General features: G+C 45.4%; 1 protein-coding gene across 2 annotated transcripts in view; it reads left to right on the forward strand.

Annotated features, from left to right (window-relative positions):
- The window catches only part of LOC147701844 (serine/threonine-protein kinase SBK2-like), a 126,152-nt gene extending 109,432 nt beyond the window's left edge, over nucleotides 1–16,720 (forward strand). For both annotated transcript variants that reach the window (XM_086930476.1, XM_086930475.1), the window contains exons 3-4: nucleotides 4,283–4,485; nucleotides 14,603–16,720. In XM_086930476.1, coding sequence (XP_086786602.1) covers nucleotides 4,283–4,485; nucleotides 14,603–15,163 — 764 coding nt within the window. In that variant the 3' untranslated portion in view covers nucleotides 15,164–16,720. The remainder of the gene's footprint in view (nucleotides 1–4,282; nucleotides 4,486–14,602) is intronic.
- Nucleotides 16,721–17,382: the final 662 nt, after the last annotated feature.

Below are 17,382 nucleotides of genomic sequence, written 5' to 3' on the forward strand. Positions count from 1 at the left end.
CGGACGCCGCAACAAATAGTGCCACTGAGCAAAACCACAATCCACAGTAGGACCTTTCACAAGCACCCACTGCCATCAACCAGCACCGGCGGAACACATCACAGACACCACATGAACAAAAACACCAACTTGCATGCACCCTTCTCAACACAGCTCGCTGTGCAATCACAACACAGAGATTTGGGACCTCATCTCAACTCTCAAACCCATCATCCTCTTCCTCCTTGAGACCTAGCTCAACCCCACTTCTGCGGCCTACATCACCACACCAAAACTCACAGGATATAAGTTCACCCACTGTGACATCCTCAAGAAACCTAGTGGAGGAATCGCCATCATACACAAGGACTTCAAACAATGCACTACCACAAATGATGACATATTGCCAGCCATGGAACACCTCACCTTCAGATTCAAACAGACAGCAAACGCACCATCCGGGGCAATCTTACCTACCATCCACCAGGACCGCGTCCAACCTTCTGCAACCTCCTTGCCAACTTTATCACCCCCTCACCATAGACTCCAACAACTGCATTTTCCTTGGTGACCTCAACTTCTAGCTCGACGCCCACAATGACACCAACACTACCAAACCTCCTCAACAGCATGAACAGCATCAGACCCCAAGCATACCTCAGGTCACACTAGATCCCATCTTCACCTCCAGTGACCGCATCAGGTGCAACCACACCATGGAACTTACCTGGACTGACCAGTCCATAATCCACTTCAATATCACCAGCTCATGGGCCTCTGCCCCTAGTCTGCCAAATGCCCCCCATCACAGCTAGAGCAAAGTCACAAAGGACACATGGATCAATGCCCTCAACAAAACCACCCCATCTCCTCCAACAACCTAGACAGATCGATTTCCCTACTCCCGTTCCCAGCCAAAGTATTAGAAAAAGCCATCAACCGACAACTCTCCTCACATCTGGAATGGAACTTCCTACTCAACTCATCCCAATCGGGAATACGAGGCAGCCACAGAACCGAGACAGCCCTCATTACAGCTACCGACAACACACAAGTCTTACTTGGCTGAGGCGAACTGTTGCTCTGATCCTATTAGACCTCTCAACAGCTTTCGATATGGTCTCCCACCATACACTTATCACAAGGCTGCACAATATAGGTATCCAAGGAACGCTCTCAGATGGATCACGGTTTTCCTCAACAGAACAATGCAAAAAGTTTGCCTTTCCCCCTACACCTTCTAACCCAAGGAAGTCATCTGTGGAGAACACCAAGGATCCTTGCTCAGTCCATCCTCTTCAACACTTATATGAATATAGCATCATCAACACCAACAGACTCAACATCATATCAGATGCGGATGACACACAACTCATCCTTTCCCTCTCCGAGACACCAAGACAAACTTCCATAACTGCAAAATAGATGTTGCCAACTGGATGAATCCCTGGAGGAGGACAACTGCCTGAAGCAAAGACAAGACAAAATGTCCTCATGAGATACATCCTGATGGCTCTCAGAATTCAGACCTTCTCCTACCTCCACTCACCATGCTAGGAACCTAGACATCATTCTGGACAAAAAGGCTAACCATGATGACTCAGATCAACTTTGTCTCCTCCTCCTGCTTCTTTAACCTCTGCATTCTTTGTAAGATGTTCAAATGGCTACCCCAAAGCTCAAGACGTACCATCACTGAGGCCCTCATCTCTAGCCGATTGGACTACAGCAACAATCTCTACACAGGGATCACAGCTCACCTCCTCCAATGAATACAGACCATACAGAACGTCGCAACCAGTCTCACCCAGGATCTCCCTAGATGAACCCACATCGCCCCTACCTCTGGGAACTCCACTGGCTACCTGTACAGAAAAGATGCCAATTCAAGCTCCTGACTCATGCATACAAGTCCCTTCACAAGTGTGGACGGGCCAACTTGAACCACCTCCTGAACTTCCATCAGCCCACCAGACACCTCCTCTCCGTGTCCCTTTCTCTAACCCTCAGCCCCTGCATCCGACGTAGCAGATCCGGAGGTTGTTCCTTCTCCTCCTAACTAGCAGTGAAGACATGCAATGAGATCCCCATTCATCTACGGACCTCTCCATTAGGGGTGGGAGGAATTTGCCATGTTCACTCTGTGGTATACTGTGGAGTTACATAAAAACTCACTGTTAGCACTGATTTTTAGCACGAGGAGCTTGCTGCATGCAGTAAAATCAGTGCAAATGGTACCATGCAGCATGCCAGACGGGGTCTGCTTTTCTGCTACTTCTCCAGTAGATTTTCTACTCAATTGGAAGCTTTCTGACTGTGAATGATCACGACCGCTCGTGACCATTCGTGACCGCCCGCTTTGAGAATATCTCACTGGGTGCCCTCCTAGCACCCGAAGATCATGCAAGGGAACACCAATTCCTGTTCGAGTTCGCCTACTTAATGTTGGCGAGCCATGCATGAGAAAAAATTTCACCACTCTGGGGTTTGCAGTGTTTTGCCGATACTCCACGTTTCAAGCATAATGCGGAGTGGCAAAATTCCATGAACTCCACCGATGGAGAGGAATTTGTGACCACTCCTGCTCCCCATCTCTTCCAGAGTTCCTAAGGTCCCTGAAGATCCAGCTATTCGGCTAATCAACTGGACACTGCTAGCACCTGGATACCCTCACGGGTGACAAGAAGCACTCTACAAATCTTCTGTTTGATTGAGTTCATACCATAGAAGGTCATAGGTATGGGAGACAGAGTCAAATAATCCTCCCACAATTTGTCTATCGACCGCAAAACACACATAATGAGCCGTATTCACAAATAAAAACTAGTAGATGTTCTTGGAGAGATTTACATCTTTGCCGGAATGTACATCTATGGTTTTGTTCTGTCCACTTACATTCACAGATGTATGACTAGAAAGTTACTTAAGTCAGGAGCAGGAATCAAAGGTGTACACTGATAATGCCACATTCCATCTCTCGGAGAGACTTTTTCCCTCTGTATGGAATTCTACATTGCACAGAATTTAGCACCGTGGCAGTGGACTCAATGTGCAAATGTGCATTTTTTATTCTATGGCGAAAACATTTTTCTCTGTGGAAAAAGCTCTCACCCTACATCCTAACCAAATATATGGCTGATTGCTTTCCCTCTCCATCATATGAAGGGAGTCACTTCAGCCCATAGTTGAAATACATCTCCAAACATTTGCAGGATGCAAATGCCCACAAACATATATGTTTGTAGGTATTTTCCAAACTATGTCTTAGAATACCTCTTTAGCAAATTTTACTATTTTGGATTGCTGTGCACTTGTGTTGGAGAGATCTGGAGTAATAGATGAACTTACTCCTACTATGAATCTTTTTGTAAATTCCTGTAAGTGATAAATGAGTTATTTTTGGCAATAAATTGACAGCCAAAAATGCATTTGTTCAAGGAGGTGAAGTCACCTCTGACTTCCTCTTTGCTTTGTGACTCAAATGGAACGCACTGCGTTCATTGCAACTACCAGTAGAAAATGTAGATCATGATGCACATACATACATTGGAGGTGGGCTTTAGCCATTTGTAAATCCTACAGTATTTATCAGTGGTACCCTTCTGTTTGGTGGACACCAAGACATGGGGCCTCATTTAGGAAAAGTGACGCATCGCTGCGTGAAAACAGCGATGCGTCACTTTTCACTGCGCACTCCTTGCGACATTCCTGATGCGTCATATTTAATGTATGACGCATCATGTTGCAAGGAGTTACAGATACATCAGTATTTCTGACGTATCTGTAAGCGCAAAAGTGACGCATTGATGGAGTGTGTCACAAAAGTGACGCAACTCCAGCAATGCGTCCTTTCACATGGGGAAAGCCCCATGTGAAATGGCTTGCGTCAGTCTTACGCCTGCTGTGAGGCAGGCGCAAGATTTTGACGCAACAGCGTCCTAAAAGTGACGCAGTGAAATCTCATAGATTTCACTGCGTCACTATTACGAGGCTTTTTGCGGGGGAACGCCCCCTCTGCACACATTATACCTGACGCAGGTATAATGTGCCGCAGGGGTTTAAAAAGTAACGCATCTACCTAGATGCGTCACTTTTTAAATATGGCGCAACAGGGCGCATTTTTTACACCGCTGGTGCGTCACAAAAAGTGACGCACCGGCGGCGCAAAACTGACGCAAGGCCTTCATAAAAAAGGCCCATGATGTTTACGATACCTGTACTAAGAACTTTTCGTTTCTTGTTTGCAAACTATATCTTTTAGGCTTCTGCACAAGTAACTATCTCTGTCTCTCTGATTTTTAAGGTACGCCCATGGCACTGAAGCTTCTTTCAAAGACCAGCACCAAGCGCTACAACTTCCTGTATGAGTACTGCGTGGCGCTCTACCTCTCTACGCACCCCAACATCATCAGCATGTTTGGCATTGCCTTTGAGTCCATCGATCATTATGGTTTCCTGTATGAAGCAGCCCTCCAGCGCGATCTGATCTCCATCATCAAACCCAGGGTGAGGTCTGATGCAGTACACTAGCAGGCAGAATATGCAGTAAAGCCGCACATGAGATATCCTTGCTTCAGAGCTCTGAAGACTGGACGCTCTAACTGAGTGGTTGTGAAAAGGGTTTGAGCTGAGCAGTTGTGGACTGACCATCAGGTGCAGGTGATAGAAGCAATTCTTAATAGAAAGAGTTTAGTCTATCTTCACAGTCCTTTATTATTAACTACACCTCTTGACTCGATAATAGCAATAGCTTGTATTTAGGAATTACATGGTAATGCAAGTGCTATCTATAACAAGCAGAAGAGGCAGCATCCAATCACTGATTGGCTTACACATGCTTCCAGGAGCGCAGCCAATGCAGTTAAAGGTCCAGTGCAATCTCTTGGATTTCTGCCTCTCTTTGTCCTAGGTTGTACATTACACAGTCCTGATCACTTATGACCACTGCCTACCCCCACCTCTTCACACTGAGACTGCTAGAAGAAAACGTGTTAGTCTGGCATCTTCATGAAGCATAGAAAAGCAGACAAGAGGCCAGCTCAGTGGCATTTGTGTGCTCAGTAGACCGATCCCAACACAAAACAGGGACCGGGGTTTGGCCAATTTAAAATATTGGGTCCAGTTTTCAGCCTGATGTCAAATATATAAAGTCTACTTAGTCTATTAGTGGTGATGGAAACACATGTCATGTTTTAAGGATCAGGAAGTTAGAGCTGTTTCTTTAGGGAAATGGGAACCAGAGTAGTTTAATCATCCCATAAAATTGCAAATATGAGGAAAACACTGCAACAGCTGGACAATGGGGAGAACGCTAAAGCAGGAAATTTTCAGAGAGAGGTTTTCTGCAAACCGAACCATGATGCTATGGAACAATTGTCAGTAAGGGTGAGAAAGTGAACACTTAGCAGTGAAGAAGCAGAGAACTGTAAAAGTGAATGGCTGGGAGATGGGGATGGAAGGGTCTCGGAGTACTTACTCCTCTCAGGGTCATTGTTCACATAGCACCTGAGGGGATATCTTTGTTGTAGAAAATTACTCATTATGTATTCCCTGAAGAACTGAGGGGCATATTATCAAGGGGGTTTATCTCCTCTGTTTTGGCTTTAAAAGCATTATCTCGGTAATGCATGAATATCTCTGACTTTTCAGCGATACCAAGTTTATCTGCGATAAAAATCGCCGCAGCTCAGCGGTAAATTTTTGTCCCTAACCAAGCAATAGCGATAATTATCACTATTGCTTGGTAATATGCCCCTGTGTTTTTTGGATTAACTTTCCACAGCTGTTGCTTTCATATAGTGCTTATTAACAGTGATTTGGAGCACATACTGCAACAAACAACAAAGTGATTAAGGGAATATTTGAGTTATTCTCAGCCACTGGTGATCCCTAGGGCCACACTCCAGTCCATTTTGTTTCAACCAGCATGCCAGACTCAGCAGAGACAAGTCATATCTAAATTAGGCTTGGTCCCGCTCCAATAGGAACTGCCGAGGTTGAATGGCCAGGAAAGATTGCTTCCTTGTGGTAACACAGCCAACCCCAGAGTGTTTTTATCAGCGAGGAGCAGTTTGAGTCCTATGGCCCAATGAGCTGGGATCCACATTTGGGAATACCCATTACAGTTAGGGTATATGTTGCAACCAACAAACAAGGCCAAAACTGGTCTGTAGTTGCAAAGAAAGGTGGACTGAAATGTGACCCGAGTAAGTACCTGTGGCTGAGGTAATAAATGTGAACCGATCCAGAAAATGTTGCCTCTGTAATCCTCTCAAACACTATCCCATCAAGTGCAACAAAGGGTGTGTCATCCTTGCTTGCATTATAAGGTGAGACCCTTGCCTCTGCAAGACTCTTTAGACCTTCTCAAGAAGAAAATAAGTCATCTGCCTTGATGGAAATGCAAAAAATCCCTCCCCCAACATTCTCAGGCAATGAAGGACATCAAAAAAAAAATGGCATTTGTCAAGCAAAGCCGGCTTTCTTCTGGTCTAAAATCAATCAACCACAAAACATTTCAATATATAGAAATATGGTGCAACTTATTGGAAAATACAACGTGTCAAAGAATAACTACTATAATGCAGTCAAATTCTTTGCACAAAACGATTTTCACAAGCTGCGGGTGCCCAAAAACAACAGACTACATCAAAGATGGTTGAACTTCGCACCCACTGACAGTATTTTAATCTTCAAACAGGTCTAGACCCATGACCCATCTTCCATTCCTAGCCAAACTCCTGGCAAACCAACTGGAACACTGTAATAGCAGAAAATATCCTAGTAGCTGATTTCCAATCGGATTTGCGATCAGGCCACACTACAGAAACTGTTACCATTTAGATGTGGTTGATGCCTTCAACATCATAGACTTGTAAAGTCTGGTCTTGCCCTTCTGTCTCTCTCTTTGGCAATCAATAAATACCATTGGCCATCACAGTTTTCGTGACACCATGCAGAAGAGACTAGGAGTTGGGGACTTGGTAATAACATGGTTTGCATTATATTTCTATCAGTAAAATAAAATCCATTTAGACAAGCATCACACCCCCTCATACCCTACTCAGTATGGAGTAGCACTGGGTTCTACCCTGGCTTTCCAACCTTATTATGAAGACAACCTGAACAATTTTGGTGTGGATTATCACCAGTAGATTGAGGATACAAAGCAATACATCAAAATCAGCTCCTGAGAAGAGTAATAATTTTCCGCAAATTATCTAGACCTAATCAAGCATAAATTTACAAATATTCTATATAGTTCCAGTGTTAAATGATCTCCAGTAACTCCACCTGGAAGCATGATGTCAATTTAAACTCATGATTATTACTTACAAGGCGGTCCATTTAAACCTTCTTAAGTATGTGATATGGCAGATCTACATCTGAGGTGGCACTTCCAGAAGCAAAACAATTTTCAACCTCTAAAATAAAAACTATTCACCAATGTAGCAGCCCCCAAACTGTGAAACTTCCTCAAACTCACTACATGGACAAGTTTTACTCTAAAGATATTCAGGACTGAACTAAAAAATGTCATAGGTAAGAAGGTAGTAAGCTATGCCTCACACAGCAAGGTCATCTATATTCCTTTTACATCCTTAATGACTCACTTTCTCTGACAGTACTACAGGACCAGCCATTTGTTCCTCTTGGTGTTGTTTTACTTTTGCCTCAAAGTCACTTTGCTGACTAATAGACCCCACTGTGTGATGGCTTTACTATACTTTTTTTTTTCAAAAAGCCCACTTGCCAAGTTCCATTTGTTTGTATCTTAATGGAGACTGTCAAATGAGTGTGGCAATGTTCATAAGACCTGGTCCAAACATTATAAAATCTGTCAATAAATCACTGTGAAACAAATATTTTGCATCTAATCCTAACTTTGAGACTACACTCAACCCTGCTTTCACATACCAAAACAGACCATACAGCTCTGCCAAGTCACCTCAATCCTTATCTTTGCTCCTCATACTTTCACACATCAACTGACCTTCACTACGCCCTGTTTTCTTTAAGAGATCACTTTCTTGCTACTCGTTTAAGCTTTCTGATTCTCCACACTGAGACAACAAAAACAACAAAACTGTGCCAAGTGACCTCAGCTCTGGCTCTCATGCTCACCAAGACATTACTCCCCTAACCTAGTTCTAATCCTCACCCACAACCACTTAAATGGAAATGGGACATGTCATTTTGTTAATTGCTTGTAGACCTCTGTTGCTTTGAGCTTTATCAAGACTAAGAGACGGCCAACCTCCCCTCTGTCAGACAAAGTTTGCCTCATATAAGACATGTTTGCTCAGCAGTCTACATAGGCCTAGTTATTGGCTTACCCACTCCAGTGGCATGAAACGCTTTGGCAGTGCAGTACAGTCCTGCTCTGGATCGGCAAAGTCTGGCTGTGCTTGATCATACACAGCAGCACCCGCCAGGCACAGGCTCTCTTCCTCGAGTCACAGTACTGGCTGGTTCTGGCAATCTGGGGTGCTCCTGCTAAGGGCAATTATGTGGTAAGGCTCTTTTACCTCTGCAGGGGTGGTCTCCTTGCTCTGACGGGGCTCCAGCATTGTCTTGTCGATCCTCTGGCCTCATTTGGTGCAGTTTGCAGAATGTGGGAGGGTCCACCTCGGGTACAGCAACAGTTTCTGTGTCTCAGCCGACAAATCGGACCCTTGGCCTCATCATCTCTGGTGCCCCTCTTGCCATACGGGATTGCTGCCACGGCATTCACAAGTCCTGTCACGCTGACCTGGCATTGGTGTCCACAGAGGCCTCTCCTCACATACAAGGTTGCCAAAACAATCGGGCACACCGGGTATGGCCCTATCAGTACAGGAGCGGGTTTATCACACCTCGCTCCTTGGCTCTATCCACGGTGGCCCCTCCTGGCATAAGGGGTCTCTGAAACCATCTGCAACATGTACTACAGCCTGATTGATGCAGGAGTAGATTCCTCACACATCACACAGGGAGTCCACAAATACAGGCACCCCTCTAGAGCTTGGTCCCGCAAAAGCTCTCCTCTCCATTACAGAACAAACTGTTCTTGGCGAACAGGCTGGCGCTGGTGCTCCAGGCTCCAGGGCAGGTGGTCTTGGTTTCCCTGGGTGATGTCCTCTCACCCAGCAGAGAGACTAGCAAGCTTGGGCCCCCAGTTCTAGTCACAGGCAAAAGAGTTGCAGTGCTTGCCCGCCTGGCTGCTCGCCAAATGACGGCGTGTGGGCTCTGAAACACCCCTACTTATATTCCTTTTCCAGGCACAAAATGTAATTTAGTGCTTAAATCTTTGATGTTTTATGTTGGGATTTTGCTTCTTTGAAATCAACATCTTTCCTCTTTTTTCATACTTCTGAAGGATGTCTGTCACAACAGGCAGGACTCTGAAGCTGATTTACCCACAACAAGATTCATGGGCATTATCAAGGTTCACAACTGAATGTCAGCCACAGTGATATGAGCATCAAAAGGTTAAATATTGGGACTTCAGCCTTACTCTTTATGATTCCCTTATCAGCCCCATCTCTCTCATACTGGGATATGTCCAGGCCCCTTCCTTGTGATCCATTGTTGAATCAAATCAATCTTTATTTTACATTAAGTTGAATGCATAAAAGTACATGAATAAAACAGTACATATAATAAGTATTGCATATCACAAAGTGCAGGTGCAATTACAAAGCAAATTAGGCAAAAGTACAAGTTGACATTTTTTGAAGTAAGTAAAACTATTAGCTAATACTCTATGTACTAAATCAATAAGTTGAAAACATGTATGAATAACATACACAAGGATAAAAGCATAGTTAAAGCAAAATTCATATCTACTGCAAAACCAGTATTTAATACATACGTGCAAAAATAAACCTGTGCAAATTTGTCCGGAAATGGAAAGCTAGGCACAAAAGGCAGTAAACAATTGTTTTGTTCATAAATATGCTAAGTGTACAAAACTAGTTAACATTAAAAGCTAGCCATGGAAAACTATTAGAATAATGATCTACCACTGGTGTAGGTTCATTCAGATAAAATGTGACGTCCATTAGCAGACTTTCGACTTCCTAACGCAGCTTGTAAGAAGGAGACCATAGTAAGACAAACAAATGGGAGTTCTAATTCCTGTAACATAGCAAGAGCCAATGTTGGGGAGCGATAGCTACATTTCCTCAGCAGAGGGATAATATATTGTTTCCTATCTTTAACATAAAAAGTGCAAAAGAGCAGAATATGCAAAGTTGAGTGAGGTGACCTATTATTACACAACAAGGGGGGAGTTGTGAGGTATATAATTCAATTGAAATCTGGTTAGGATCTGCCAGTGCTGATTGTTCTCAGCAGAAGAAAGATACGATGAAACCCCTTGCTGTGGGTGTGTTACACCAAAACAGAATTTTTGCCCCTGCAGCTATCTCACCTGTCAGCTGCATTTTTCTTAAAGAAAAGTTCCTTTAGCATCGATTTAGGAAAACCTTCACAAAGGCTTGGAGTGTCAAAATGTTCTTATAGCCCCAGTAACTTGAAAGTATGTTTTACGTGGGGTAATCACAGGATTTTATGATTGTGCCTGCCGAAGACTTGAGAAGAAATGGGACCACGAACAAACACCAGACACCCATCCAGCCCTCAAGAATGCCAGCCCCAGGCATCACCAACTCATTCAAACCTCCAAAAGGACCTTCTTCAAGGAACGCATTAACAAAAATGCACACAACAACAAAGAGCTCTTCAACATCATGAAGGAACTCACCAACCCCAGCTCCAGCTCCAGCGACATCCCGCCATCACAAGACCTCTGTGACTCCCTAGCCACCTTCTTCCACCGCAAGATCATAGACATCCACGACAGCTTCAACACTCAGACACACCCCCGACAGGCGCCGACACCTTAGACAGACCGCCCTCCAGTCACACTGGCATCCTGACCTCCAAGACCCATGTCAACGACGAAGATACCATCAAACCCATGAACACCCATCCACTCCGGCTCACCGTCTGACCCCTGCCCCCACCACATCTTCAACAAAGCGAGCTCCATCATCGCACCCCAACTCCGAAAGATCTTCAACAGCTCATTTGAGACCGCCACCTTCCCAGATAGCTGAAAACACGCAGAATTCAACGCCCTACTCAAGAAACCCAAGGCAGAACCAAAGGACCTCAAGAACTTCCGGCCCATCTCCCTGTTTCCGTTCCCGGCAAAGTCATCGAGAAGATCGTCAACAGACAACTGACCCACTTCCTCGAAGAGAACAACACCATGGACTCATCCCAATCCAAATTCCGCAGCAACTACAGCACCGAAACCGCCCCCATCGCCGCCACCAACGACATCAGGACCCTGCTGGACAACGGCGAAACTGCGGCCCTCACCCTCCTGGACCTCTCGGCCACCTTCAACACCGTCTGCCACCACACCCTGTGCACACACCTCCATAATGCAGGGATCCACGACAAAACCCTGAACTGGATAACCTCCTTCCTCACCGACAGAACCCAGAGAATCCGCCTCCCTCCATTCCGATCCGAAGCTACCAGGAGCACCTGCGGCATACCCCAAGGATCATCCCTCAGCCCGACCCTTTTCAACGACTACATGACACCGCTCTCTAACATCATCCGATCGCACAACCTCAACATCATCTCATATGCCAACGACACCCAGCTGATCCACTCCCTCACCAAAGACCTTGCCACCGCCAAAACCAACTACGACAAAGGTATTAAGGCTGTCGCCGAATGGATGAAGAACAGTCACCTGAAACTGAACTCGGACAAGACAGAGGTCCTCATCCTCGGCTCCAACCCCCCCCCTGGGACAACTCCTGGTGGTCAGCCTCGCTGGGAGCTGCGCCAACTCCCACCAACCATGCATGCAACCTGGGGTTCATCCTGGATTTATCACTGTCAATGACCCAGCAAGTCAACACCGTCTCCTCCTCCTGCTTCAACTCCCTCCGTATGCTTCGCAAGATCTACAGATGGATCCCCACTGGAACCAGAAGGACGGTCACCCAGGCCCTCAACACCAGCAGGCTGGACTACGGCAACGCCCTCTACGCGGGAACCATGGCCAAACTCCAGAAGAGACTCCAACACATACAGAACGCCTCTGCACACGTCATCCTTGACACCTCCCTGCCACAGCCACACCACTGCCCACCTGAGGGACCTGCACTGGCTCCCCGTCAACAAGAGGATGTCCTTCAAGCTCCTCACCCACGCTCACAAAGCACTCCACGACGCCGGACCAGCATACCTCAACATATGACTCAGCTTCTACACTACCAACCGCCAGCTTCGCTCCGCTAACCTCGCCCTCACCACCGTTCCATGCATCTACCGAACGACCACCAGCAGCAGATCCTTCTCCCACCTCGCCGCCAAGACATAGAACACCCTCCCCATCCACCTGCGACAGACCTAGGACCTGCTGACCTTCAGGAGACTTCTCAAGACCTGGCTATTCGAACAGTAGCAGCCCCCCCTTAGCACCTTGCGACCCTCACAGGTGAGTAGGGCGCTCTACAATTGTTTTGATTGATTGATTGATTGATTGATTGATTGTGATCTAAGGACAAAATATCGTTCAGAATCCTTTGATTTAGATCAACACTGTACCTTTTCCAGAATGACAACCACAGGGAGAGTGGGCCAATTTGATAGTATCACTGATATAAGGCAGATCGACTTCCTTGTGTGCAAAAAACTTACTGCAGGCAGGTGGAACTGCTAGCTGCCTCTTAATGAAATTGTCTTCTATTACTTGCAAGGGAGCGATGTCCACCATCCCCCAGATCGCAGCCCCGTAAGTAGGCACTGATCTCGATTTAGCCAGGTAGATTTTAATCATTTCTGGTCCGGGCTTACGGCCCATTTTTTTGAGAAGTGGAAGATTGTGGCTATACTCTTGCCCAAGCGATCTGCTCTATTCTGTACTATCGACTTCTAGGACTGTTTTGAATCGAATACCACCCCTAGATAGTTAAAGCTTGAGACTTGTTCTATTTTTTTCCATTGTGATAAAAACTTGGTCGTTTCTTCTTGGTGCCCCTCATAGCTAAAATAAAGGTCTTAGATGTATTTACTGTGAGGTCCAGATCAGACATGAAGGCCATATAATCAGAGATAAGATTTTTAAGTGTGATGGGAGTTCTTCCTAAAAGCACCGCATTATCTGCATAAAGCAGAATCGGCAGGTGGTGGTTTGTGCTTACGGGGAGTCTTTTGATGTTTTAACTACAGCTTCGTACAGGTTATTTGTATAAAGGGCAAATAGGAGGGGGCCAGAACCCAGCCCTGTTTGACCCCCCTCTTGATTTTAAAGGTTTTTGTGCATTCCCCTAGTCTTCCAAATCAGACCATAGAAGAAGCATCCGAATAAGATTCTCTAATAAAATTGGTTATTGCAGCCTCCACTCCCATGGCCTCCATGATATTCCACAGTTTGCTGAATCAGCCCATTGAAATGCACAGAGATAGCCTGGCTCTTCCATCTACTAGTGCATGTCCCACCCAGCTTATAGGAATGCAGCAATACACAAATCTGTCTGGGGGGATTCCTGTCCTCCACAACCTTTCACCAGGCAGGCCTGGGCTTACCAAGATGGAACCCAAGGTCCTCCAAGTAATGTACCAGTGCAGGCACTTCTGCACACTTACTGCATAGCACTGTTATCCTCATGTGTTATGCCATCACAAGCATACCCACATGCAGGACACACATTCAGTCTGTGCACACTGTAGTACTACAGCCTTTCTGTATTGAACCACAATGTGTTGTATTAAAGCACACACACATTTTTCATGTACGAACTGCACCACACTTCTCCCTTTGTGTAGTGTATTTTTTTGCAAGAGACACATGCACTCAGCACATGTTTCCCCGGCGCATGCACTTCCACATAAACTTGATGTAGGCCAAGGGTGAGTTAAGCAAACAGCAGCAGCACTTTTATGAACCTGAGTAAAACTGTAGGCCTCGCTCCAGGGGTAAAGGGGTAAAAATGAACTGTTCACTACTACTGATCACTACAAGTTATACTAACATATTGATCGGACTGTTGTTTATGTTTGCATAGCGCTGTTTCAAAAAGTCCTAATGGAGTAAACTAGAATGAAATCAAATAATGCGTTCTTTGAGTTCCTTGAGCCACATTTATAAGTACATCCTGTTATCTGTTCTGTTCGTTCTTTGATGTAACGTTCATTGTTTTCCACATAGATTGTACTGTGGGATACATTTGTAAAGCGTCCTATAAATTGAAAACAAATGAATGAAATGAAACCCAAAATAAATGTAAACAATTGTTTTAGTTTAACAGGACTTTAAACCCAATGGGGGAAGTGTAGTCTTTGTTTTTAGTACGTTTGGGCAGGGGTGTGTGCCAGGGAGTATGCACCCCTGTGCTCATGATATTTAGTGTGTTAGCCAGTGACGTGGGACAGGGGATAAATAGGAATGGCGTCACATGTGTGGAGTTAATAAAAGAATAACCCACAATGTTCTCATGTGTCCCATTACTCCGCTCACCGTTTGTGTACAATACTGCCAGAAAGGAAGAAATGAGTGCTGCTTTTGACCATACTGTCTAATCTTAATCTTTCCCAACTTTGTCGCCTTTAGGAAGGGGTCCCAGAATCCGCAGCCAAGCAGTGTGCCAAGCAGGTAGTCAGCGCTTTGGAGTTCATTCACAGTCGCGGCCTAGTCTACCGTGATGTCAAACCTGAGAACGTGCTGCTCTTCGGCCGCGATTGCCAACGTATCAAGCTGACAGACTTTGGCCTCACCAGACCCAAAGGCACTATCCTCAAGCTTGTGTCTGGAGTCATCCCTTACACCGCGCCAGAGCTCACAAACCCTGTGAACACGGATGGACTGCCCATTGATGCCACCCTCGACTCCTGGGCTTTTGGGGTCCTCCTCTTTTGTCTGATAACTGGATACTTCCCCTGGGAGAAGACCATGATCTCGGATCCATTCTTCGATGACTTTGTAGTGTGGCAGGAGACGGGCAACAGTGAGGAGCTTTCAAGACACTGGAAGAAGCTGACCTCAGATGCCATGGACATGATGAGCAAGCTCCTGGCTCTAAATCCCTCGGAGAGGAGCCCCGTCAGTAAGGTCATACAGTACCTGGACTGTCCCTGGAGAGTAGACAACTGGAGGAGCGTGGAAGGTATCTGAGAACTGAAGGGCTTTCTGGACATGTACCCTCATTTCTCCATGTTCTAGTCTGGGCCTTCTGCTGACGAAAGGCCTTCTTTTAACGTGTCTCTAGGGAACAATTACAGGGTAAAGAGTTGTATTTTTCTTAAAGACTGAGTAGTTGAACCTTCACTATGCCAAGAAGTACAGATTACACCATGTCCTCAAGAGTAGAGTCTGCCCACGTTTTACTGCATGCAACTTGTTCACCAGGCTTTTTCCCTTTGGCTTAGTGTGCTTGATGATGAGAAATCGAAGCATTTATTTAAATGAACAGTCATTTGTATTTTGATATCCATTAAGTGTGACATCATGTCTCTACTATCACTAGATGTGTATGTAGCGCACTACTTAACCCACTACTGTGGTGTTTTACCTAAGGTGCCTGTGCTTACTTGCATGGTCTATGATTTTCAGTAATGATTTCCCACGCTCTCTGCACCTTTTTCACTTTTGTGCAGCAAGAGTTTTTGGAAATTGTCTTTTTGTGGTCAGAGGTATTATTTAGGCCTGGTCGTAGTTATTCCAAGGGTGGTAGTCGTTCAACACGAGTCGCACGCTCGATCACTCTAACCCATTTCTTCTTAAACAGCAAGCAGACATATTTGAGGATTTTGTATGTTTTTTGTTAAACACCAGGGACTAGAATTACTAAGGGCTACGCCGGGCTCACAGAGCACTGCTCAATTTTATGATGCACTTGTGAGATTTTATAATGATAAGTAAATCTACCCAGAGCTTTGCATCATTCTGTGCAATGTAAGCTCCCTCCCTAGACCAATAAATAACCTCACCAGGGCCACATTACTTAGACTGCACAGGTGCGAGCTCAATTTTGCACCTTTTCCAGATGACATGAATTACACCAATATATGCAGCAACAGTTGGGTAGGCACGTGCAAATTACCTTTATGCATTTGTCAGGAGTGAAAATATTGGTCAATAATTGCAATCGCACCAGCAAATTGTTTTTGTTGTTGTTGTAAAAACAGCACCGTGCTCACCTGCTTGAGGTTTCACCATTTGCATTGCTCATTTAAATAGTTATTTTGTTTTGTTTTGACAAGCTCGCCATGTCCAATCCACACACGATAACCGCAGCACTGCAGCATTTCTGCAGCGATTGAGCGAGGCGTGCATTATGTTTTCAGTGGCATTTGTTTTCACATTGCGGCTTCCAACGGAGCAGAAATTGCTTGTGAGTGCCAGGCCGACAACTGGCTGCAGGTCACGTGTGATGCTCGGCCGGAGTTGGTTTCCGCGATCTTATTTCAAGATGTCACCCTGGCACCCGAGCTTCACAATGGAACGAGGATGAGGGATGTCTTGGCGCGGAGAACCAGGGCCGGCATTCAGGCAGGTGGCCTGGGGTTAGCCGGCAGACGGGCAGCGGGTGGATATAATCCGCAAGGAAGCATCTTTTCTGCGCATGTTGCAGTGACATAAAAACGTAACCTACACTTTCCGTTTGTATATCTGTGTTTTTATTTCAAGGTTTCACTTTAACTTCGTTCAAATAAAGATCTAGCTGCACTAGTTTGTCTTTGCAATGGAAACATTACATTTTGTGGTTAATACAAACAGATATACGCTTAAAAAGAATGCGCCAGAGTTTGAGTAGTTTCTATGGCACACACCGCAGTGTTTGTGTTCTGTGTCCGACTACTAGTTTGAAGAGTGAGAATTGCCTGTAAAGTTAAGGTTATTGTAATATGAATGCAGAGCCTGTAGAACTGAAATCGCATAAAGGTCAAAGAAACACACAGACCGTCCACATAGAACATAGAACTCGATCTCTCCCCAACCACAAGATTAGTAGGCGGCTCCTCCGTTAAAATGGAGGAGCATCGCCCTGCCTACTGCGAGCGCAGCAGGCACACACATTAATTAATAAAATGGTAATATTTACCATTTTATTATGTGTGGCAGGCTCCCTCTGTTGCAGTAGGTGGGCAGGGAATGGGCTGATTAGTGCTTATGACTATCACAGTGGAGAAGTGTGGCTCAATGCTTAGAGCGGCAGACCTTGATGCAGAACGCTGGCCAGGGACCAGGGTTCGATTCCTGCCTCAGCGGGTTTCGGGCTTAAATTCCTCTGACCGGATATTCTCGCCTCAGTGCCGATACTAAGCATGGGTCCCATGCTGCAACTCTGGGCAATAGCTTGCTTAGTCTTCACAAAGGCCCCCTGATACACA

This window comes from Lissotriton vulgaris, chromosome 7 (assembly GCF_964263255.1).
Source record: "Lissotriton vulgaris chromosome 7, aLisVul1.2, whole genome shotgun sequence".
NCBI lineage: Eukaryota > Metazoa > Chordata > Amphibia > Caudata > Salamandridae > Lissotriton > Lissotriton vulgaris.